A 27269-nucleotide genomic window follows, 5' to 3' on the forward strand; every position below is an offset into this window, starting at 1 on the left:
GTAAAGTAAATGAATTTGACGCATTAGAGGTACTTGGCGTCACTTGTGCGGGCGTTACTGGTTGTGACACTTGGGGAGAGCTAGATGCTAAACCCTCATTTCCTTCTAACTGAGAATCATCTATTGCAATATTTTTAAGTGCTAAAATATGCTCTTTATAATTTATAGACATATTAGTGCAAGTGGGACACATTCTAAGAGGGGGTTCCACAATGGCTTCTAAACACATAGAACAAGGATTTTCCTTGGTGTCGGACATGTTAAACAGGCTAGTAATGAAACAAACAAGCTTGGAAAACACTTTAATCAAAGAAAATAACACTTTAAACAAAAACGGTACTGTGCCTTTAAGAGAAAAAAAGCTGCACAAACTCTGCAAAACAGTGTAAAAAAGCAGTAAACAAAACGAAATTTTTACAGTAGCATCATAAAGCCTTAGTAACTTTGCACCACTATGCAAATAAACAATTAACCCCTTAATGTAAAAACCGGATTGAAAAAAACTTAAAAACCGGTAAAATAACGTTCAGCACCTTGCCACAGCTCTGCTGTGGCACCTACCTGCCCATTAGGAACGATTTGTGGGGGAAAAAAACCTCTTTACAGCAGGAACCTCTGGAGAAGTAGCTGGATGCTTCTGAGGTAAATAAACTGTGCAACTGAAAATAGGCCCCTCCCACCTCACTCGATGTTATGGGGCCTAAAAGAAACACCACAGAGTGTTTCTTAAACTAGCCATGTGGGTTAATAACCCTTAAACAAGCCACAAAGACCCCTTAAAGTCCCTCAAAAAAACATTTGTAATTAAACCAAAACGTTTTTTCCTATCAGTGTCACCAGTAACTATGAGCCCTTTATGCAAGCTTAGATTCCTCTTTTACTGAATACAGCTTACCTTTCCCTCATGGGGATATTGCCAGCCTTTTCTAGAAATAACAGTCTGTCTAGTTAAAAATAGACTGAACAGGCCAACTGCCATGCAGATCAGTCGCACCAGAGGAGCTCCACATATTTTACCATCTATAACTGCAATTTCTGCAGTCCATTGGTTTAAAAAGTGCTCAACTATACTTTAGAAGTGATAGTAAATCATATCTGGAAGTTATGGAAGCTAATCTGAGTTTTTTGGCGAATCAGGCGGTGTTATGTTGAAGACCTGGGGTGACATGCCAAAATGCCCTGAAAAGACCCCGCATCTATAACTACGCAATGCTCCGGTGCCACAGCTGTCCAATCTAAGTTACATGTGGCACCAATATGGTATATGTCAAGCTGATCTATTCCTATAGGAGATTTGGATGACTATCTAGAGCTCAGGCCGCAGTACTGATGGTTAGAGGATCCTACAAAAGCAAAGCTACGGCGCCATCTTGATTACAGCTCAGACGGCTTTAATTCTGAAATGGACAACTCTAAGCAGTAACGACACAAAGTCCCACCAGATGCTAGAGTAGCCGGTGAGTAATACCCACCTGCTGTCTCCTCTGGAATATGGAGATTATTGTTATCCGAGACCTTCTGCTGGAACTGGACCGCAAGCTTACTGCCGGATTTGAAGACCTCAAGGCTACAATTAGAGGTACGCACATAGCTCCGGTCATTCCTACTCCCGTGATCTCTAGCAATGAAGTTAAACTGGCCGGCACTGGGAGGATCGCATCAGCGACCCACATGTCCTCTTCTTCAGACCCAGGCATGGGTGATATGTTTATCAATAAGCAGGGGATCGCTGATATTACGGCACTAATATCTGGGGACACTCACAACACGAAGGCGCATGATTTCTACCTTGCCGATCTCTCAAAGCCCATTAACCCAGTGCAGCCCTTAAGAGATCTCACAGTCTTCTATGTGCAGATTCACAAGGTCTATTCTCAAAATTACCTCTTTAGCGGACTTGACGTTTACCGATATGCCCAGGCAGACCTAAGAGTTGGTATAGGGTAAAGAAATGATTTACTCGTTGCGGAGAACTCTTGCCTCCATACGCCCAGGACAGCGTTTTAGTTCATGTTCAAGACTCTAGTTGAAGTTTGCCAATGTTTGTTGTCCATCTCGTTCAATGGGACTTTTGTGCTTTGAGGTAGCTTATAGATATTTAACTACTAGTCCAATCGTTATTAATAGCAGCTTTTAAGAACTCTATCCCAGATATCCCTATTACATAAGTAAACAGTCGTTATACTACACTAATTTTTGTTATGTTGCTGTGTATGTTTAATGCACTCTTGCAGTAATCTGTTTTAATCTTTATGTATAAAAGGATTTTAAACGTGGCACTGTTTTGGGTGGGAGCAGGAGATTGTCTGCAATGTAAACTTTCTATATGTTATTAACTGTTCAATACTCAAAAGTAATGTGCTCATATATATGCTTATATTATTTTTATATATTGATACGTGTGTGAGGGGGTTGCTTGGCATCAGTGGGACTGTCTATATTTGCATTGCAGTATAGTTTCTCATGCTAACTAGTTTTACATACACCTAAGATGTGAGTATTACTAAGATAGCACATTCAACTTTCTAAGCATAGGACCCTAACTGACCCCTGAAAGGTTAAATACATGCAAATCCCTTGCTATTGGTGTATTCATAATGTTGCTGATAGTATACAGCCTCTACAATCTGAATTAGTGCTAAAAATGTGGTTTGCAGTTACATTTAACTAACGGAGCATTGCTATTTCCCCTACCCCTCTGAGGTAGCCTCACTCCAGTTTCTACATAAGTGGCAGTCTCCACTATCACAGTAAACGCAGTATGTTCTCTAAATCATTTAACATTACTTCTTAGCACTATGTACACGATCATTATGTCTTATGTCTATATCAACAATTATAGGCTCCTCTGATGGTTTTCCCCCACACTAGATCTAAACTAATATGCACAATTTATTACCCCATCCTAGCAACTCTCATGTAAACCTCACTAATATGCTATAGCAATACAGCTTGTTACATAAGCCCTCTCTGTTTTTTTTTTTTCTTTCAAACTCTATATTTGCTAGTATTGCATATGCTAAATATCTTTATCCCTAGCTTTAGCAATTTTTTGGGGCTAGTAATTATAAGGATATAAGTGTTTGTTTTCAATGATTGTACATGGGTGCATCCTTATGTTACAGGGGATTATAATGGAAAGTGTCATGCTGCATTACACTGGAATATTGCTTTCTGAGACCCCAGTATATCTTGGCCTTCTTCCGCACTGCCAGCGGCCGAGGCAGTGTGGTGTGCCAACAATTTTACTTGTGTTACTTGGAGTGATATGATTCAAATGGCATGTTAGTATAGACTCTTCATGATCTTCAGTTAGGTTTCTTAAGTATATAACTTGGTATTGTTATCATGAACATATTATAGTATGACTTGCTTGTTAGAAAGTATATCTATCATAGGTTTTGCCTACGCTGCTCACACCCTGTTACTGCTGGGTCCCTCTCCTCCCTTTCCCGCCGGTACTGGTTGCCTGCGGGTCATATCCATTCCCCTTTTTCCTGCATCGTCTATAGCTGACACTTCCCCAGGAGAGGGGCTCACCCAGAGATCCTGTATATTCTATTCCATACATACTAATATCCCCTCCTCTATATAATTTTCTTAAGAACTACCCTTACTTATCTTATTGAAAGCTCCTCAACTATACATATAAATCCCTATACCCTGAGTAACTCCTGCCTACAAATTTGACATACTAACTGGCTCCGCCCCCCCACCACCCCCCCCTCCACCCCCCCTACTCCACTTTGAGCGGCTCTCGCCCGCTGCATCCCCCTACCCCATAAAACTATAGAGCCACCTTCTCCCTAGCCCTAACCTTATTTGAATAGATACCCTAATTTTCTTCTTACACAGCTGGGAGAGGACCATTATTGTTTATTTTACATTATGATACTCTATAATAAAACTGAAGTCTTTCTGTGAGACAGCCCACATTGTATAGTAATGCTTGAGATATGTGAATATATTATGTAGCTAACTATACTATGTATACACTGATGTATAAATGTTTTGGGGCTTACCCCATATTCTGTATCTTTTTCTGACTTCAATAAAAATTATAAAAAAAAAAAATAAAAAAAATCAAAAAATAGACTGAACATACCTTAATGCAGTTTAGCCTGCAAACTGTTCCCCCAACTGAAGTTTTCCTGTACTCTTCAGCCCTTGTGAGAACAGCAGTGGATCTTAGTTACAAAATGCTAAGATCATCATCCTCCTTGCAGAAATCTTCATCCCTTTTCTGCCAGAGAGTAAATAGTACACACCGGTACCATTTAAAATAAACTTTTTCTTGAGAAAATAAAAACTAACATTTTTGTCACCACACTCACTTTACCCTTCCTAGCAGTTAAACAGGCAAAGAGAATAACTAGGGGGCGGAGCTATATAGACAGCTCTGCTGTGGGTGCTCTTTGCCACTTCCTGTAGGGAAGGAGAATATCCCACAAGTATGGATGAATCCGTGGACTCGATACATCTTACAAGAGAAATTCTAAATAATCTCCACTATTTTGTATTGGATAAAAGCCTAAAGTTTTTTTCAAGAGTTTGATGGTTTTGTTAGATGAGTTAGAGATTCAGAATTCAAAGTCACTAAATCATTTTGTAAACCTAAATCATGAAAATGTTTGAAGTGTGTTAGAACTGGTATATGTGCTTGAAATTGATCTAGAATTCTCATTAACTGAGGAGCATTGTGTGTGTTCAGCATTTTCAATTTCAGTAAAATAAAAAAACTTTTGCAAAGTCAAATTTTCTCATTAAATTTATTAATATCCAACACTGTGTTAAATTAAAATGTGTGGTTGGTGCAAATTTTAGACCTTTTAGCAATACACTCTCCTGAGAGCGTGTTAAAACATGGCTAGACAAGTTTTGTTTTTGGGAAACCTGCTGGGGTAACGAGAAGATTTGGGAGTACTATTTGGTGGGACCTTTGTTAATAAGATCTCGTCTTTTACCATGTGATTGCATTTCATTGGTATCTGATTCAGCAGGAATGGTTACAATTGAAGCACTAGTGGTCTCTGCTTCAGTTCCAGAAACACTAGATGTAGTAAATGTAACTTTCTTTTGACCACTACTGCTCTGACTGGCTTTTTTACCGCTGAATCTGTTAGTTTATTCATGGAAAAAGTAACAACAAAAAACACTATCTAATTGGTAATCTTTAACATCTCTCATATTTAGCCATTTTATGTGAGGAGAGTTCAGTGCTAAGGTTTTCTATTACAATTCATTAGTTTCAAAAATTACAAATACAATGAAACAATTCTTTGACTTTTGTTAAGACTTCGTCTCTCTCTTTGGTCTTATGCGTAACCAATTGTTGCATTAACTTGAACCCACATTTTTTATTTTGTGATTCAGATAGAGCATGCAATTTTAAGCAACTTTCTAATCTACTTCTATTATACCTTTTTCTTCGTTCTCTCACACTCTTTATTTGAAAAAGGCATCTAAGCTAAGGAGCCAGCCAATTTTTGGTTCAGAAACACTGGACAGCACTAGTTTATTGGTGGGTGAATTTATCCACCAATCAACAACAACCACCCAGGTTGTTCACCAAAAATGGGCCGGCATCTAAACTTACATTCTTGCTTTTCAAATAAAAATACAAAGATAATGAAAAACATTTGATAGGAGTAAATTAGAACGTTGCTTAAAATTGCATGCTCTGAATCATGAAAGAAAAAATTTGGGTTCAGTGTCCCTTTAACTGAGCATGATGTTAAAGTCTTGTTCCATTCAGTCAAATTCTGGCACATTAGTAACGAATGAGTACAATTATAGCTCTGCATGATAATTTTAAATAAAAAAAAAATAGCAAACACTAATCACACTTTATTCCAAGCTGTGTCTTCACATTAGAAAAGAAAAAAAAAAAAATACTGAATCAATGTTTACAGTATCCACAAGATAATATAAAAGTGATTTCTTACCATGTAGAGAACATATTTTTCTGCCACTTGAGCTCCAGCCAACTGTACTCGACTCGCCATGTCTTGTAACGAGAGGGTGAGAAATGTCTAAAACAAAAACAGGAACTATATTTAAGAAAGGCTTAAATAAAATAAAAAAATAAAAAGGAAGTGTGAGCAAATATATTATGGAGCATATCTTGAAAGACTACAAACAAAATTCTATATTCACGGTATTGTAAGTAGGGTATATTCAAAAAATAAATGAAGAACTCTCCATACACACACTTACAGGTACTTCCCAGACATAAAGATATGAGTAAATACTTTTATTACATTTCTTCTTTGAATGGCAAGTAATAGGTTAAAGTAAACCCCAGATTCAAAACCAGCAGGCGATGAGACATCTAAAGATGATAAAGTGGTGTCTGATAAAAATAATTTCTACACAGACTTTTATAACCTTCTCGTCACATACACACAAATTACTACAAAATTGACTATGTAAAATAAAGTGGGTATGTAACAAAACATGCATTTTGTGATGTAGAACGTCAAAGTGGTGAAAATGTGGTCAGAGTTAAACACAGCCTGGTACTAAGACATGTTCCAAAAGGAGGAGGTGGGGAATTGTGTTGAAGTAAAACTGATTCTAGATGTTACTAGAAAGTGAATTTAACTAAATAGATCCATGTATATGAGGCTCCGTAATAATCCTCTTGAAAAAGTCTGGGTGTCACCAGATGAAACGTGTTGAGGTTACGTGTTTCTTTACCAACGCAAGTCCCACACCTGTCTTGAAGTTGACCTACCCACCCGATTGGTGAGAACAGTAGGAGAACTATTCGGCACAAGACTGTCTCACTTGCGGAGGAGAAATACACGGTGATATTTTTCACAATCTGCATATTTTACTATTAAATTTTGTACGTGCAATCCTATGTTTTGCGCTATTTTAAGTGTCTAGTAAAACTTTTACCCTTAGAGGTGCTTTGGGCGCTTGTGTTTTTCTTTCTATTTCTATCCATGTATATATACACATCAACCATATTACATACATACACACACATCTATTTTGTTAGCCATAATTTATGGTAAATATGAGCAAAGAAGGCTGTGAAAAAAAATCTTTGAAATACTCTGCTCTCATGGATATCAAATAATTGCAAACATAACAGGTTTATCCAAAAAAAAAAATTTTGCCCAGATAAATTCCTTTCCTTCCTGGCAGGGAGAGTCCATGACTTCATTCCTTACTGTTGGGAAAAACAACACCTGGCCACCAGAAGGAGGCAAAGACACCCCAGTCAAAGGCTTAAATATCCCTCCCATTTCCCCTATCCCCCAGTCATTCTGCCGAGGGAACAAGGAAAAGTAGGAGAAACATCAGGGTATAAAAGGTGCTAGAAGAAAATAAAAATTATATATATTTATTTCAGAGTTCAGCACACATAGAATGGAGAAAAACAAAAACAAATTATGGTGCAGTATGTCAGTACTAGGCAATCAAAAACTAAAAGTGAGATTTAAATGTGCTCACCTTGTTTAACCTCAAACATGTGAGGTATGTTGGAAGCATGGAGGGGATGTAATCCCTATCTGTGGTAAAGAGAATATATATATATATATATATATATATATATATATATATATATATATATATATATATATATATATATATATATATATATATATATATATATAATTTATTTATTTATTTATTTATTTATTTTTACGGGCGATCGTGGACTCTCCCTGCCAGGAAGAGAGTCCAGAACTTCATTCCTTACGGTTGGGAAAACTATACCCAAGCTCCAGAGGACACTGAAGGAATAATGGGAGGGAACAAAAAAAAAAAAAAAAAAAAGGGGAGGAGGCAGCCTACAAAACTTTTCTCCAGAAAGCAAACACAAAAACACAAACTTAAAATTTAGGGGGGGGGGGAGTGTAAGAAGGACCAGGTAGCCCCCTTATAAATCTGATCCATAGAGGCTTCGTTCTTAAAACTCCAAGAGGAAGCCACTGCTCTAGTGGAATGAGCAGTTATCCTCTCAACAGGCTGTCTCCCCGCTGTCTCATAAGCTAAGCGGATGACACTCCTCAACCAGAAAGATAGGGAAGTCGTAGCAGGCTTCTGCCCCTTACGCTTCCCTGTATAGATGCCAAACAAAGAGGAAGATTGTCTGAATTCCTCAGTAGCCTGAAGATAGAACTTAAAGGCACGAATCTCATCTAGATTGTGAAGCAAGCGTTCCTTCGCTGAAAAAGGATTAGGACACAAGGAAGGAACAATAATTTCTTGATTAATGTTACGATCCGACACCACCTTGGGGAGGAACCCTAATTTAGTACGTAAAACTGCCTTAGCATGGAAAACAAGATGGGGGGGTCACATTGCAAAGCAGAAATCTCAAACTCTGCGCACAGAGGCAACAGCCAACAAACAAAAAAAAAACATCCAAGATAATTTAATGTCAACAGTATGCATAGGCTAAAACGAAGCCTGCTGCAAAACACTAAGAACAAGATTGAGGCTCCAAGGCAGAGCCCCAGATCTAAACACACAGGTTTGATCCTAGTCAGAGCCTTAACAAAAGACTGCACATCCGGAAGCTCAGCCAATCTCTTTTGCAATAACACCGACAGGGACGATATCTGTCCCTTCAGGGAACTAGCAGATAGACCCTTCTCCAGTCCATCCTGGAGAAAAGATAAAATTCTGGCAAGCTTATGCCAGGAAAAGTCACGCTCTTCACACCAGTACAAGTAAGTCCTCCACACTTTATGGTAGATACGAGTAACTGGCTTACGAGCCTGAACCAGAGAGTGTCAATAACACACTCAGAAAAACCTCTCTTGGCTAAGACTAACCGTTCAATCTCCACGCAGTCAACCTCAGAATCTAAATTTTGATGAACGAATAGACATTGTATCAGCAGATCTCTCCGACAAGGTAACTTCCACTGAGGAGATTAGGACATTCCCACCAGTTCCGCAAACCCCGTCCTTTGCGGGCACTATGGAGCAATCAGAATCACTGATCCTCACTCCTGCTTGATGCGAGTCACCACACGAGGGAGAAGCGGAAATGGAGGAAAAAGATATGAGTCTAAACCTCCATGGTACTGATAAGTCATCTATCAGTTCCGCCTGAGGATCCCTCAACCACGACCCATACCTGGGTAGCTTGGTATTGAGGTGGGATGCCATGAGATCTCTCAGGCGTACCCCACTCGCTGCATATCTCTGTAAACACCTCGGGGTGGAGACTATTCCCCTGGGTGAAAAGATTGCCGGCGGAGAAAGTCCACTTCCCAGTTATCCACACCCGGAATGTGGATTGCTGACAGCATACATCTGCGAGTCTCTGCCCACTCTAGTATCTGAGGTACTCTGACTTCTCGTTCCCCCCTGATGGTTGATGTAGGCAACCGAGGTTATAGTGTCCGATTGGAATCTGATAAAATGGGATGAACCCAGAAGGGGCCAAGCCTTCAAGGCACTGAAGTTCCAATATATTGATCGGAAGGGAGGACTCTTCCTGAGTCCACAGCCCTTGTGCCTTCTTGGTACCCGAAATGGCTCCCCAGCTGGAAAGACTTGCGTCCGTAGTCACAAACAGGACAGTCAAGAAAATAGTAACATCGAGAGAAAAGAAAGCCACTAAAAAACTGCGGCAATAAACTATTAAGGTGGAATAAAGAAAAATAAATTTTAAAAAGGTGGAATAACTTAGAAAGATCATAAAAAGCTTATTATAGAAGTATTTTATATAACTAAACATTGCTTATTTTAAATCCAGGGAGACGTCCCATATCTATATTTTTGGAATATTATATATTTTTTTTTATTATGTTTTTATGTTTTAAATAAATGTACTTTTGTTAAATTGTAAAGAGGTTATTTAGCTTATAGCGCTCCTACACACTATATTGTTTTGTCACTTTGAAATTTAACCCCGTAATCATAGGGAAGATTACCTGTGAAGGAGCTTTAAGATTAGATTCCAGGCGCAGTTTCTTATATATCTATTTTTAACAGTCAAGAAGCACATGCCTTGGGAAAGAAAATCAAGAGTCTCTCAACAGGTTGTCCAGCACAATCTGTTGAGATAGATCTGAATGGCCGCTGTTCCATTGTCTCAGCATGCATAGTTGTAAGGGTCTGAGATGGAATCTGGCAAAGGGAATGATGTCCATACAGGACACCATGACTCCGATCACCTCCATACACTGGGCCCAAAGGGTCTCAAAAAGGCCTGGAGGGCAAGTCATGCAGTAGTTAGCTTGCAACGTCTCTGATCTGTGAGAAATATTCTCATGGATATGGAGTCTATTGTTGTCCCCAGGAAATTTATCCTTGTACTTGGGGTAAGAACTCTTTTCCAAATTTATCTTCCATCCATGTGATTGAAGAAGACTGAGAACGGACTCAGAGTGTTTTTCAACTAGACGAAAAGATGGTGCCTGTATCAAGATATCGTCCAGGTAAGGCGCTACTGCAATACCTCGTGTTCTGGCAACAGTTAGAAAAGCCCCCAGAATGATCGAAAAAATCCTTGGAGCAGTAGCTAGGCCAAATGGAAGAGCTAAGCACTGGAAATGCTGGTCCAGAAAGGCAAACCTCAGGAACTGAAAAATGTTCCCTGTGTATCGGAATGTGAAGGTATGCATTCTTCAGGTCTATGGTGGTCATAAACTGTCCTTCCTGAACCAGAGGAAGGATTGACCATATTGTCTCCATCTTGAAAGAGGCAACGCTTAGAAACTGGTTTAGGCACTCTAAGTCCCAAATCTCTTTCTGCTGTAGGTACCGGGACAATTGCTCCTAGAGAGGAGAATTCCGGAACGCAACCTAAAAAGGCAGTCCACTTTTCTGGTCTTGTAGAGAGTCTGGAGAGTAGGAATCTGCCCCTGGGCGGATGAGATTTGAATCCTATCTGGTATCCTTGAGCTACAACCTCCAGGACCCAAGGATCCTGTACATCCTGAAACCAAGCGTCTGTAAATAAAAAAAAAAAAAAAAAAAAAAAAAAAAGGGGACAGTCTGCCCCCTACTCGATCCGATCCCGTATCGGGGGCAGTCTCTTCAAGTAACTCTTGGGCTGCTCGGACTTGTAGGAGGATAGCTGTCGTCGTGATTTGTCAGAACGAAAATTAGACAATTGCCGTCCCTTAGGACTATTCTTCTTATCCTGTGGTAGGAAGGTATCCTTCCCTCCGGTAACTGTAGAAATGATGGAGTCCAGCCCTATACAAAATAAAATCTTCCCCTTGAAAGGAAGAGAAAAGGAGTCTGGATTTAGAAGTCATATCTGCAGACCAAGACTTCAACCAGAGAGCCCGGTGGGCTAGGACCGCAAAGCTAGAAGCCTTTGCATTTAGGCGAATAATTTGCATATTCACGTCACAGATAAAGGAGTTATCAATTTTCAGGGCTTTAATTCTCTCCTGAATATCATTGAGTGGAGTCTCCACTACAATGAGCTCCAAAGAGTATCGCACCAGTAGGTAGCTGCTCTAGCATCCGTGGCTACAGCTGCCGCCGATTGAAATAAAAACCCTGTATGTTGAAACATCTTCCTCAGAAAAGTTTCCATTGTCCTGTCCATAGGCTCTTTAAAAGAAGAACTATCCTCCAGCGGGATAGTATTACGCTTAGCCAGCATAGAAATAGCGCCATCCATCTTAGGGATGGAGCCCCACAAATCTAATTGAGAGAGTCAGGGACCGGGAATAATTTTTTAAAAGTAGACGAGGGGGAAAAGAAGCTCCAATTCTTTCCCATTCCTTACTAGTAATGTTCGCCATCTTAAATGGCACAGGAAAAGTAAGAGGGACCTGTCTTCATAAACCCTTTCTAATTTAGGGATCTTAGATTCCTCAGGTAGTTTAGCCTCTGGAACCTCTAGCATAGACAGAACCTCCTTTAATAAAAAACGCAGATGCTCAATTTTAAATCTAAAAAGGAGGGTTCCTCCGCTGAAGGTTTAGAAACTGAGGTCTCCAACTTAGAAAGTTCACCCTCTGAAGCTACAGAGGTTAACGCATTCTCAGATAGCTGGGACATAGTAGCTAAATCCGACAAATATTTAGATGACTCTAGGTCAGGAGAACTAGGTTTAAGCTTTCTCTTGCGTTTGCTAGAAGGATGTAAGGCACTCAGGGCCACAGACACCGCCGATTGTAACTGTGCGGTAAAGTCCGCAGGAAAAAAGCCCCCTCCAGATGGAGGATTAGTTGAGCCACGGGGAACTGCATGTGGAGAGGGTAGAGTAGAAAGGGTAGCAACCTCTTGGGACACAGATTAGAGAGATAGACGGCTCAGAGGGGCTAATAGCGCTATGAGTATTAGAAGGCTTGTCTCCCTTCTTAAGCTTTAGAACAGTGCTATGGCAAATGGAACAAAATTGAGCAGGCGGACAAACCACGGCCTCCTCACAATATAAAAAGGAATTATTAATCAGTACAGAAGGAGCGGAACCTTCTAATATAGTATCAGAGTCCTTCATAGCTAAGATATATTCACAGAAGGACATACAAAAAGTAAATGTTTTTATTCAAAAAACAGCACCTTTATAATCCCAATGGCTGGGGCACTCACCACCTCCTAGGACCAGACAACTAACAGTGAAAATGGTCTCCCTAGGAGTGACCCCAGCAGGATCGTAGGAAAATGAAAAGACCGCACCCAGTCACGTAGTGCGTAGGACAGGACTTCCCCGGCTATGAAAAAGGCGCTAAGCTATTATGAGCTGCGCAACACTCTAAAACGAAAATAAAACCTGTTTGTTCCAAGCCAAAAACAGTCTATGAGCCCAAAAAAACTCTCACATTAACGCAGTTATAAATAACCCCTAGCTGTTCAAATAAACTCCCTGTCGGAGATATTAACCCTTGATCCTATCGAGGCAAAAAGGAGCCACACTGTGACCCTGCATAGCAAAAGTGAATATATAATAACAGTCTTACCCTCCAGGATCCATGCTGTGGAACAGGCACAGCCTCTTAAGTGTGACAGTCTTGCAGTGACGCTCTGACATGGACTTGAGTGTGTAACAGCAAGCAGTGAAACTAGTCAACACCGATTGCTCAGGAGCTGTTAGGCGGCAGACTGGATAGTTTTTCTGCAAACCCTTCACTGCACCTCCAGATAAACTTTCATCAATACTCTTACTGAGAGGTTGACATGTTTACTTAAAACTCCAGTCCTTTCTTGAAGGGAACATACCCATTACAGGACTATCCAAATCTTCTGACACTTCTCTGCCACCTCCTATAGTGACGAAAGGCAAAGAATGACTGGGGGATAGGGTAAGTGGGAGGGATATTTAAGCCTTTGGCTGGGGTGTCTGCCTCCTCCTGGTGGCCAGATGTTTTATTTCCCAACAGTAAGGAATGAAGTCGTGGACTCTCCCTGCCCTATGGAAGGAAAAATTGTTAAATATGTGTGTGGCACCCCTATGAATTCATATGAGAATAATATATTTGAAGTATATTCCCATTGCTATTTTACATTTTTTAGTACACCTGGGTGACTAGGAATAGGAATTTGTTCAAGCTTGACTTCCGGTTTCAAATGGGGTATAAAAATATGAGATATAACACATAGGCCACATTCCCTTAGTCGTTTATAACAATGGGTAAAACCAAGGAAAATAGCTGTGATGTGCGACAAAAGGTTGTTGAGCTTCACAAAATGGGAAGTGTCTATAAGAAGAAAGCAAAAGCATTGAGAATGCCCATTTCCACGATCAGGGCAATAATTAAGAAGTTCCAGTCAACTGTAAATGTTATAAATCAACCTGGAATAGGACAGAGTGTCTATATTGTCTCAACACACTGTGAAAAGGATGGTTCCAGTGGCCAAAATATATTCAAGGATTACAGAAGTTAGTTGCGTCTTGGGGAAAATCTCCAAAACTACAATCGACATCATCTACATCACAAGTTGTTTGGAAGGGTTTCAAGAAAAAAGCCTCCACTTTCATCCAAAAACAAACATCTTCAGATTGCCAGACACTACTGGAACTTCCAATGGGATGGGGTTCTATGAACAGATGAAACCAAAATAGAGCTTTTTGGCAATAAACTCCAGAGGTTGGTTTTGCGCACACAGAGGGGTAACCATATGGAAAAGTACCTCATGCCCACGGTTAAATATGGAGTTGGCTCTTTAATGTTTTGGGGCTGTTTATCTGCCAGAGGAGCAGGACATTGTGTTAGGATACATGTCATCATGGACTATCAAATATCAGATATTAAATGAACCCTTGACTGCCTCTGCTAGAAAGTTTAAAAATGGGCTGTGGTTGGATCTTCCAGTAGGAAAATTAACCTAAATCAAGATCCTGCCATGGCCATCCCCTGACTTGAACCCATAGAAAACCTGTGGAGTGAACTAAACAGAACAGTCCGCCAGCGTAGACTTCAAAATTTGAAGGCTCTGGAGAGATTCGGTATGAAGGAATGGTCTCAGATCCCTTGCCATTTATTCTCCAACCTCATCAGGCATTATAGGAGGACTCAGAGCTGTTATCTTGGCAAAGGAAGGTAGCACAAAGTATTGACTAAAAGGGTGACAATACATATTTAACAAAGATTCCATTTTTTGGATAAACCTGTGTTGTGTTTGATATTCATGAGATCAGAGCATTTTTGTGTATTCTTATTAACAAAAAGTTAAACAAAGACATATTTTCACAGCCTTCTTTGCTCTTATTTACAAAGGGTGCCAATATTAGTGGAGGGCACTGTTTACACATACACACCTGACTATATACAGAGAAAGGTTACAGTCTCAAATTGTAGCTTACAGCAGGGCACAAGCTCATTCACATCTAAACAGGTATAAGCAAAATATGCTAATATGCACTAAATATATTAATCAGAAGTTAACATGAACATACTTTGGTGAGCCTCTGAATATTCTTCTTGTACACAGATGATATACATTGTTTCACCAGCCCCATGTTGTTGTCTCTGGTAAACGTTTCACTATGTCTGTTCACCAGATTCTGAAGTTCTGTTGGGTTATTAGTTGAATAGAGCTGTGCTAACTCGTGGTAGGCATTACTAAGAGGCTACAAAGACAGACAAAAATGGTGATTTATCATTAAAAGCATTCATATAGCTCATACGTCTCCAATTTCCATTATTCAAAATACATTGTTGCATATTGTAAATGCATTCAAGGGACAGTGTACTGTGTACTCCCCTTAAAGGAATAGTCTAGTCAAAATTAAACTTTCATGATTCAGATAGAGTATTCAATTTTAAGCAACTTTCTATTTTACTCCCATTATCAATTTTTCTTCGTTTTCTTGGTATCTTTATTTGAATTTAAGCTTAGGAGCCGGATCATTTTTTATTCAGCACCTAGGTAGCGCTTGATGATTGTTGGCTATATTAAGGCACCATTTAGAAAGCACTACCCAGGTGCTGAACCAAAAATGGACCGGCTCCTATGCTTACATTCTTGCTTTTTCAAATAAAGATAACAAAAAGAATAAAAATTAATAGGAGTAAATTAGAAAGTTGCTTAAAATTGCTGCTCTGAATCATGAACGTTTTATTTTTATTATACTATCCCTTTAATGTGTTCCCAATGATCAATTTTACCCAATATGTTACATACTTTAACTATATGTTTAACAGTTGTGAAGGGGTTAAACAGTTTGCAATAATAATTTGTTAAATAAACTGTTCTAATCAACCGTAACACTTTATTATTATAACAGTTTAACTATTTAAGCACAGGGTTTTTGCTTAATGAATTTACTGTGATGACTGAATGAATTCTTTTTTGTTGTTGTATTTGTATACCTAATGGTGGATAATTTTGTCATTGTACTTAAAAGAATGTCACAGTTTTCATAAAAATGAGTGTTCTAACTCACCTTGATGAATCGAACAACAATCTGTGAGGTATATTTAGGTAGCTGCTGAACCTTTCCAAGGAGTATCAAAGACACTAGGATATACTTTTTATAAGATTCCAACATAATGTGACTAACAGCCATGGCTGGAGTTGTAATAGCCTGGAATAAAAAGCAAAATACAAAAATATATTAATACTACCTTAGTAACAATAACGTGCACAAATTAGGCAGGTAATTTGTTTAATTTGTAATAAAGAATTTGTACCTGCTCATAAAAATACAGCGCCCTCTCGAAGTTCTTCAGGCCTGTGTAAATCATGCCCCCGTAATAATAGTAACACAGGAAGGGTTTGGCGTCATATGCCCCATTTTCTTTACAGATGTCCATCATGTCTACATCCAAGTAAGCAAGTGCAGGCTTGAAACATTTTGCCAACAGGCAGAGCTGTAAAGAAAGAAAACATTACATTAAAAAGGGAAAAGTAAGCTACAGAAGTCATGTTCTCGGTTTTTTAAATTTTTTTTAATAAAATAAATATATATATATATATATATTAATAATAATAATAAATTAAAAAGGAACACTCAAGTCAAAATAAACTTTTATGATTCAGATAGCGCATGAGGTTTATGAGGTTTTAAGACACTTTCGAATTTACTACCAATATAAAATTTTCTTTTTTGTCTTTTTATATTAATACTTTCTGGGGAACAAGATCTTACTGAGCATGTGCACAAGCTCACAGGGTATACGATACTAGTTTGTGATTGGCTGATGTCTGTCACATGATACAGGGGGCCAGAAAATGGAAAAAAAAAAATACAACTTATTTAAAGTTCAGAGTAGGTGTTAGTGCATTGGCTTTGTATTATGCACTTGTTAATTACGCAATTCTACTGCCTTTAGTGGTCCTTTAAACAAATTTGTGACACTAATGACTGAGCCCACAAAACATAACTCCACACTGAGGTGAATACAGGGCACATAAGAACTAAAATCTTTCTGTAACTGTACCCTCTCTTATGGCAAATTCTGTATCAGTAAGTAGGACAAATCCCTCCTGCAGCATAAAATAAACAAGTTTCACCACTCTCCAGTGACTTTTTCAAGGATTATGGTTTAGATCATTTAATAAAAGTGGGTTGGAAATGCAACAAAAACCGATTCCTTGACACTTGCTTACAAACAAGGTTTGCAAATCCTTACACCAATTAGTGCTCAACAGTAAATAGTTTTTATAACGCGGTCTGTAAGAAAGCAGCCTCTAAAGCTCAGGCCGGCAGTAACGTTTTGTATTCTGTAAACCACAGCTTCTGTAGTATGGAAATGGGTAATTGGGTAATTTAAGTATATGTTATGTGTCCCTTTCTTCCAAGGCTCACACCTCAAAAGGAATGCATGTGTGGTGTTTCTTTACCGACTAGTAAAGATGATCCTGAATCTGTATCTAAAAAAGAATCAGCTTCTGGGTCCTCGGCTCACTTTAAAATTGGGTGAAAGTTTCTTGTCATGTTTAAACAGCTTTCCAATTTACTTCTATTATCAAATTTGCTAAATATCTTGGTATTCTTTGTTGAATCAGCAGCAATGCACTACTGGCAGCTATACATTAGGTGAGACAATGACAAGAGGCATATATGTGAAGCTACCAATCAGCAGCTAGCTCCCAGTAGTGTACTCATTAGCCTACCTAGGTATGTTCAACAAAGGACGCCAATAAAATGAAACAAATTAGATAATAAAAGTAAACTGGAAAGTTGTTAATTGCATGCTCTATCTGAACGATGAAGAAAAAAAAAAAGAATTGTATTTCATGTCCCTTTAAGGTTCCAATGTGGGTATCTTGATTGATAAGATTCATTTCATTTTACAATCCTGAAATAGTTAACAAATAGTAAAATACTTGCAACAGATAAAGGTTTAAAGTCATTAAAGTATATACAGCTGAGCATGGTTAAACCCGTGCCAAGGTTCACAAGCACATTTGTTCGAGATCAGTATGTCTGCCGTTTCATGTCGATTTAGCGTTTTTGGTCAATTTTGTGAAAGTCCAAATTAAGCTTTCATGATTCAGATACAGCATGCAATAAAAAAAAAAAAACTTGGCATCTATTACCAAATTTACTTATTTCTCTTGTTATGCTTTGTAGAAAAACTTACTTTCCAGGAGAGCATAGCAGGGTAGGCTCAAGAGCATGCACGTGTTTAAAGTGAAGGTCAATTTTGATGAATTAGTGCCCAGTTTTTAATAAACCTATTAAAAACAAGGGCACTTTAATTCATCAAAATTAACATTTCACTTGTTTTCTTCATAAACTTACCTTTTAATCCTGACAGCCGCTCCAGCGATTCCCCCGGCCGTCGGAAGCCTCTGCAGACGTCAGAAATGACGAATCCGGCTTCCTCCAATTCCCCGGGGGAATCATGGCCTGAGGCAACGCCGTGATTGGAAGAAGCTGGATTAGTCATTTTGGACCCGCGAAGACGGCTTGTGATGGGCGGAGGAATCGCTGCAGCACCTGCCAGGATTAAAAGGTACGTTTTTGAAGAAAACAAGTGAAATGTCAATTGATGAAGTGCCCTTGTTTTTAATAGGATTATTAAAAACCGGGCACCAATTCATCAAAATTGAGCTTCACTTTAAGCTCTACAGGGCAACAATGTTTATAAATGTTATACACTGTTGAGTATTATATGACAGCTGTTTGTAAAGACATAACCTTGTTACAAGTGCTACAAATATTGTTGACATACAGTGCACAAACACAGGTATGCTCCTGAGTCTTCCTCATTATGGTCTCAGCAAATTTGATCAGTCGAAGAGAAAGAAGAGAAGAGGAGAGAGAAGAGAAAAGAGAGACATTTACACTTTACTAGCATAAAGAAAACATTCTACTACAAGGCGCAAAGAAAGAAGTTAATTCACCACGAAGTAACAAAAAATAAATAAAACAGTGATTATTTACATTTACAGAGCTGGTTAGACACAAAGCATCCCATACCTGGCAGAGGTCTGCGTGAATTGAGGTCAGCTGGTTTGTATTCATTTGCATCTTGTCTATGGCTTGTCTGAGAACACAGATTCCTCGGAGAGGCTGCCGGAAAAAGACCACGATTAAACAGCTGATCACATAACTCAAAAATCTATCTAGTCATCAAGAAGACCTAGAGAAAGCCAAGAAGCACCTCTGAAATAAAGCTACTATATAGGATGGAACTGCAGTAATAGTGATCACCTGGTGTAAATAAATGTGCATTTGAGTAGAGGCTCATATGAGCCCTTATGTGCAGATACAGGATAAATAAATATACATAAATACCCTTATTTATATGAGGAGAAACCCTTCCTTTAAAGGGACACTAAACTCAAAATTTTTCGTTCATGATTCAGGTAGAGAATACAATTTTAAATAACATTCCAATTTACTTCTATTATCTAATTTGCTTAATTATTTAGATATCCATTGTTGAAGCAATAGCAATGCACATGGGTGAGCCAATCACACGAGTCATCTATAAGCAGCCACCAATCAGAAGCTACTGAGCATATCTAGATATGCTTTTCACCAATGGATATCATTGGAATCAAGCAAATTAGATAATAGAAGTAAATTAGAAAGTTGTTTAAAATTACATGCTCTTTCTAAATCGTGAAAGAAAAAATTTGGGTTTCATGTCCCTTTAACTGTGGAGATCAGAAAACATCACATTCTATTTTTTAGAACCTTGACTCATTTCTCTCCCCCCCTCAACTTAAATGAATTGAATGAAGTCCTGGTGCACCCCACTGCGTAAGAACTAAGTAATTTTAGGGGTCCACATATTCCATACTGAGAAACTAAGCTCTATAATGACTGAGCTGGTAAGAGTCTGAGAACTTACTTTTTATTACAATTATCTACTAATCCATAAAAAATGTTATCAAATAAGATTAAACATTTGCTCAAATGATTCAACTTAAAAGGATTAAGTACTGATAGTGTTTGAATACATACAACAATTTGAAAAATGTGGAGTGAATATACTTCACACTTCATACTTAAATATCAGCTATTATCTGGCTGACAAAAAGAAAAATGTTTATTCGCAAAAAAGATCATTCAGTAAAAAAGTAATAGTTTTTAAATGCCCTATTTTAGATGAAACAAAGAAATAAAGTATGTTTAAACAAACTATAAGGCATTTAAATGTGTTAAAGTACTATAGTAAAATGATTAAATTTGGGAGATATCAACCAGAACTCCTGGGACATATATTATAGTGGTCAAACACATTAATTTAATTTTTGCTGCATATACGGCATCAATATGTAGATACTTTTAGATTATACAGCGTATTTAGGTATTTGCTGAAATGAACAGATATTTACCTGCTTCCTTTCCACAAGTGCATTTGTTAACTGATGACAAAGTCCAGCAACTATGTATGGGGAAAAAAACAAAGAAAAAAACGTCAGAAACAGCTACCAATAACAAAAAACAGAAGTCTAAATTTGTGTTAGTACTTACAAGTGTCTGTTGCGTATCTAATGTGCTCTCCATTGCAAGTGCTGATAAAGATTTGGACTTGAGAGAACAAGGTCTCAAAGTCAGGAATACTGGGCATCGAAAACTTCACAAACCTGTAAGAATTAAATCACCTTAAAGTGCCACAAACAGATTCAAAGAAAGGTTCCTACATAAACATAATTGCTGCCAATAATAGGTAAAGATAATTGTTTTTTTTATTTTGTGAATTTGTTTTAAATATTTAACCCTTTCCTGCAGGGGTTAAAGTGTCTACATCGGAACAACTGTTCCGATGAAAAAAATTTGAAATCTTGCGATCGTGCACATGATCACGAGATTTCAAAGATGGGATTGCGTCAGGGGGGCATCCCTATGATGCTAGGCACGCCCTCCAGACCGCGATCCCATCAGGGAAGGGCTATTGGCTTCAAGAAAACCACCCGGTTAGGACGTTTTATTCCGTCCATCTGCGTTTAAGCCCAGAAAAATTCTGACTGAATACAACGTCGTAATGGCGTTAAAAGTTTAGAGAGACAACATTTATGTAAATATGGATATTAGTACCATATGCACGCCCCTAGTGCCAATCTCAAAACATGCAGATTCCGATTGGTCGCATACACAACGTCTGGTCTTGAATGACAAGCTGCTAAGTGCATGGTACCAGTGATGGCAAACCTTAGCACTCCAGATATTTCAGAACCTCATTTCCCATGATGCCCAGGTACTATGCAGTCCAGTCGAGCATCGTGGGAAATGTAGTTCTAAAACCTCTGGCGTGCCAAGGTTCACCATCACTGGTATATACACAGTGAGTAGTTCCATATGCTCCAAAAACACATACTAGCATAATTTATACCATCATATCACAATGTGGATCCAAAGTATGTTCACTCTGAGGACAATATATTGTTAGATTTGTGTCCGTTTTATTACTAAAACATCTTAAATTAAAAAAAAAATACCTGCAATGATGCAAAAATTACTTACAAAACAGCAAGGACCCCCAGAGAATGTTCCTGGACATCTAGGGCACCCAGCACTGTATCTAAATGGGAGAGGTTTTTCGCCAGCAGCTCGCCACTCTTGTTGATTAGCTCACATAACTGGGTCATTTGTCCTGCAATACACATCGGAAAACAGACCCTGTGTTATAAAGATTCCACTACATTAATAATCACCATTACTCAGGGATAAATACCACTTGCCTCCAATTCACTTCCATTATCAAATTTGCTTCGTTCCCATGATATTCTGTGTTGAAGAGATACCTAGGTAGGCATCTGGAGCACTACATGGCAGGAAATATTGCTGCCATCTAGTGCCCTTGCAAATGGATAACATTCTATATAGTGCTCCAAAATGGGCCGGCTCCTAAGCATAAGTCCCTGATTTTCAACAACAGATACCAAAGGAACAAAGAAAAATGTATAATGTAAGTAAATTAGAAAGTTGTTTAAAATCACATGCTCTATCTGAATCATGAGAGAGAAAATGTGGGTTTCATACTCCTTTAACCCCTTAATGACCGAGGACGTGCAGGGCACGTCCTCAAAAAAAAGGCAGTTAATGCCTGAGGACGTACCCTGCACGTCCTCGGTGTGGAAAGCAGCTGGAAGCGATCCTGCTCGCTTCCAGCTGCTTTCCGGTTATTGCAGTGATGCCTCGATATGGAGGCATCCTGCAATAACGCTAGATGGCCATCCGATGCAGAGAGAGCCACTCTGTGGCCCTCTCTGCACCGGACATCGATGGCCGGTATCGGTGGGTGGGAGCCGACTTGGGAGGCGGGTGGGCGGCCATCGATGGGCCGGGTAATGTAGAGGGGGGCGGGATCGGGGGCAGAGCCGATGGGGGCGCGCACGGGCGCGGCGGGCGGGTGCACGGGGCGGGAGCGGGCGGGAACGCTACACTACAGAAAATATAACTGTTTAAAAGTTTGAGAAAGGGGTATATTTATGGCAAAAAATATATAAATCGATGGTATCTAGGAGGGGGTGGGGGGTTGGTTTTTGGTGGGGCAGGGTGCTACACTACAGAAAAGGGGAAAAATTTAAAAATCACCAATTTTATTCTAAACTGGGTACTGGCAGACAGCTGCCAGTACCCAAGATGGCGGCCATTAAGACAGGGGGAGAGTTAGAGAGCTGTTTGGTGGGGGATCAGTCAGTTTGGGGGCTAAAGGGGGGTCCTACAGAGCAGCATATGTAAATATGCCTTTTCTTTTTAAAAAAAAAAAGCCCAAATATAGCTTTTATTTTAGTACTGGCAGTTTCTGCCAGTACTTAAGATGGCGGGGACAATTGTGGGGTGGGGGAGGGAAGAGAGCTGTTTGGGAAGGATCAGGGGGTCTGATGTTTCAGGTGGGAGGCTAAGCTCTACACTAAAGCTAAAATTAACCCTGCAAGCTCCCTACAAGCTACCCAATTAACCCCTTCACTGCTAGCCATAATACGTGTGATGCGCATTTAGCGGCCTAAGTACCAAAAAGCAACGCCAAAGCCATATGTGTCTGCTATTTCTGAACAAAGGGGATCACAGAGAAAAATTTACAACCATTTATGTCATAAATGCACAAGCTGTTTGTAAATAATTTCAGTGAGAAACAAAAAGTTTGTGAAAAAGGGAACTTTTTTTTTTATTTGATCGCATTTGGCGGTGAAATGGTGGCATGAAATATACCAAAATGTGCCTAGATCAATACTTTGGGTTGTCTGCTACACTAGAATAAAGCTAAAATTAACCCTACAAGCTCCCTACAAGCTCCCTAATTAACCCCTGCACTGCTGGGCATAATACACGTGTGGTGCGCAGCGGCATTTAGCGGCCTTCTAATTACCAAAAAGCAATGCCAAAGCCATATATGTCTGCTATTTCTGAACAAAGGGGATCCCAGAGAAAAATTTACAACCATTTATGCCATAATTGCACAAGCTGTTTGTAAATAATTTCAGTGAGAAACCGAAAGTTTGTGAAAAAGTGAACGATTTTTTGTATTTGATCGCATTTGGCGGTGAAATGGTGGCATGAAATATACCAAAATTGGCCTAGATCAATACTTTGGGATGTCTTCTAAAAAAAAATATATACATGTCAATGGATATTCAGGTATTCCTGAAAGATATCAGTGTCCCAATGTAACTAGCGCTAATCTTGAATAAAATGGTTTGGAAATAGCAAAGTGCTACTTGTATTTATGGCCCTATAGCTTGCAAAAAAAGCAAAGAACATGTAAACATTGGTTATTTCTAAACTCAGGACAAAATTTAGAAAATATTTAGCATGGGTGTTTTTTGGTGGTTGTAGATGTGTAACAGATTTTGGGGGTCAAAGTTAGAAAAAGTGTGTTTTTTCCATTTTTTTCTCATATTTTATAATTTTTTTTACAATAAATTATAAGATATGATGAAAATAATGGTATCTTTGGAAAGTCCATTTAATGGCGAGAAAAACGGTATATAATATGTGTGGGTACAGTAAATGAGCAAGAGGAAAATTACAGCTAAACACAAACACCGCAAAAATGTAAAAATAGCCTTGGTCCCAAACGGACAGAAAATGGAAAAGTGCTGTGGTCATTAAGGGGTTAAAATGTCAAAATTATTCAAAATTGTTAATTGTATCACCTTACAGTAATTGCATCAATTCTATGTTTTAGAGCAGGGTATTTGCTCCTATGTAAAATTAAATAGTAACAGTTCAGATTTACTATGTGAACAACACTGCCCCCACAGTAGGAACTCAATGCAACCAAAGTAAGTAAACCTTTTGTTAATGAGATTCTTTTATTTGACGACAGACTCTATTCTCCTCAGTAGAGGATACCAACGTTGCACAAAGTTCTGCATAGATGTTCTGCCATTCTTCAGACACAATTTTTTTGGCTGCTCTTTGCTGGAGGGGTTGTAGCTCTATCTTTCTCTTTAACGTGTTCTATTGGATTCAAGTCAAGCGACATACTTGACCAGGTCATAGTTTTTCTTCTTTAGAAACTTGTGATTTTGGCAGTTTGCTTAGGATCGTTATCATGCTGAAATATTCCTCTTCTGCCAATCTTCTTGAGACTGGGAGTCATCTTGTCAGCCAGTATTTTGGTATATCCACAGGCATTCATGATACCATCCATAAAGGTCACCTCCCCAACACCTTTTACACTTGTGCAGCCCCATATCGTCACACTCCCACTTCTGTGCTTCACTTTTCAGACTATGCATTCACTGTAATAATCCTGGCCAGGTCCACACCAAACATGTTGGACCCCAAATTTATCTTGGTCTCATGACCAAAGAATGTACTCCCAATATTAATCAGGACTTCTTTCCAAGCTGTTTAGCAAAGTTTAATCTTGGAGTTTTGTGCAGAAGAGCCAGCAAGATTTTTTTTCTTGGATGCTGTCCATGGAGGTTGACGTTATGCAATGCCGTTTGCACTGTCTTAGCTGTCACAGAAACTCCAATTTCCATTAATAACCCGAGCCAAGTCTGAAGCATTTGTCCGTCAATTTTTCAGAGCTAGATTGTGCAAATAGCGCACTGTCTGTGGCATCACTTGAGGATGGCCACTGCGGCTCTGATTAGTGGTACTATGGCTCGTTCTATTGCTTCTGATTACTGCAGCAACTGTGTTGCAACTGATTTTTAGTTGGTCACCAATCTCCCCGTTTCCTTTTCCATCTTTGTGAAGTCTCACAAACAAATTTTTCAATTCCTCTGGCAATTCTTTTCCATGTGGAGCAATGCAGACATGCAAATAGACAAAGTCCATAGGTCTAAAACTAAGAAAGCTCTGGATGTTAAAATGTTATTTTATCACCATGTTCATGCAATTAGGCTAATTGGAAACCACAGGTGTACTTAATTTTGTTTCAATGATTTTGTTGCATCAAGTTTGTACTTTAGGACTGTATTTTTAATGTAGTCTTTCTAAAGTGTTTTTGATTGTTCATAAGAGGAAATACTCTACTTGTCAACTTCAAAGTAATAAAATGATTGAGAGATCATTTCACTTTTAAGTGATTTTGCACAGGGGTGTACTCACTTCTGTTGTATACTTTATTTTACAGGATCTAGGGACATGGCACAAAACCATAAAAACAATTCATTTTTTTGAAATGTCCCATCTTATAAGAATAAAAAGGGGTAATTGGAGCCCACAGTTTAGGGTTTCACATAGTTTATCTGTGTTGGCCTATGCACTCCCTGACCTTTTGAGACGTTTCACCTATATAAAGAAGGTCACATGGACATTTAAACACCTACACCACATAATATGAATTACATATGTAATCTTTCAAAGGGCTAGATTTCTCATGATCCAAAAGTCCCGATCAGCTGCAGGCTCACTCTTGAGCCAGCAACTGATATTTGTAAAACAGCAGTTTAAAATCCTAGTTCATAAACCCTCTCTGCCAATTTAGAAATGGAGGATGAAAATCTCCTTGGACTCATTCCACCAGGGTGATTGACTAGCACTACTCTCACACAATTGGTTGTGCAAGGGCAGAATTATTGCACAAGCATTTGCTTGTGAGATTATAAATATGGAGAACAAACGTGCCCCACAATATGCAATAAAATGCAGACATGCCAATAATAGGGATCGCGAATATAATTTCATTTGATAAAGCTATTTAAAGCAGTTCAAACATGAGAACGCACCATGATTCAGTAGCTTTAAAGCGTTCTGCGTCTTCTAATGTGTACTGAACTCTGCAAGTATTACCCTTACAAAAGGCTGCTTAAGGTAGATGTTTGAACCTCCTCTGTCTTAACCCTAAGTAACTAAGGATTAGGGGCACTAAGATACTTTTAGGAAACCTATGTATAGAAATACTTTACATTGCCAAAGTTACCTTTCTCCCTAAATATTTCTCTCAAATGTCCCATCAACCAAAGATACCTATATCTAGCTGTAAATTACAGAATTTCACCTTGTCTTATGATGTTCAGGAACTCAGTGCTAACTCACCACACTATAATTATATATATATATATATATATATATATATATATATATATATATATATATATATATATATATATATATATATTATTTTTATTTATTTTTTTATTATTTTTTTTAACCAAATAACACATTTTCCTGAAACAGTGAATCAACAGACACTTTTACTTAGAATTATTGATTAAAATGCATGTAAAGGTTGTAGCAGTGTTTTACCCAATGAAGGTGCAAATAAAACTTCTGATTAAAGTAATTGTGAGTCAACACTAGTTACAAAAGTTTGGCAGGGCTGTGGTACCTTGGAGTCAGAATAAGAAGCAATGTTAAGGAGTCAGTATCAACTAGAATGCTGACCTGAATATAATACTATTTTGTAGGGATATGAAACAAAGGGACAGTGTACACTAATTTTCATTACAAAAAAAACTGCATGTAATAAACACTACTATAAAGAAGAATATGCACAGATTCTGATCTAAAAATCCAGTATAAAACCTTTTAAAAACGTACTTAGAAGCTCCCAGTTTAGCACTGCTGATGAGGTTGGGCTGGGACACCCACTGAAAGGGGCTGGGAAAGCATAAATAAAAGACACTTATGGGCTCTCTTATGGTTTAATGGGAGGGGTAATAGACACAAACTCACTACTTGGTTTACTTACTTACCCAATCGGCTTATGTCTGTCTCTTTGCCCTGTTTGTGGATAATTTCTTATGTGGCCAACACTAATATGGGCAGTTTACTCTGAGTATTTCATTTTTCTTTTAGCCTCACATACCAATATTGTAGCAAATTAAAATGGGCACCTGGACACAATTTCCCCACCCCCCTTAATTTCCCTTTTTATTTCTGTTCTATTGCTATTAAGCAGATCATTTACACGCACTATGACTGATTATACTTTGTGACTTGTTATAAAATAAAAATTACACTTTAAAAAAACTGTCATTTTCTAAGTGACACACCCATTGAAAAGCCACTGAAATGTTGTTTAT

General features: G+C 38.6%; 1 protein-coding gene across 1 annotated transcript in view; it reads right to left on the minus strand.

Moving 5' to 3' along the window:
• The window catches only part of COPS3 (COP9 signalosome subunit 3), a 62474-nt gene that overhangs the window by 34313 nt on the left and 892 nt on the right, over positions 1-27269 (minus strand). The window contains exons 2-9 of the mRNA XM_053695141.1: positions 21304-21433; positions 20314-20426; positions 20175-20224; positions 18808-18900; positions 16070-16249; positions 15823-15963; positions 14833-15006; positions 5946-6032 (exon numbers count right to left, since the gene is read on the minus strand). Of these exons, the coding sequence (XP_053551116.1) occupies positions 5946-6032; positions 14833-15006; positions 15823-15963; positions 16070-16249; positions 18808-18900; positions 20175-20224; positions 20314-20426; positions 21304-21433 (968 nt within the window). The remainder of the gene's footprint in view (positions 1-5945; positions 6033-14832; positions 15007-15822; positions 15964-16069; positions 16250-18807; positions 18901-20174; positions 20225-20313; positions 20427-21303; positions 21434-27269) is intronic.

This window comes from Bombina bombina, chromosome 11 (genome assembly GCF_027579735.1).
Source record: "Bombina bombina isolate aBomBom1 chromosome 11, aBomBom1.pri, whole genome shotgun sequence".
Taxonomy (NCBI): Eukaryota; Metazoa; Chordata; class Amphibia; order Anura; family Bombinatoridae; genus Bombina; species Bombina bombina.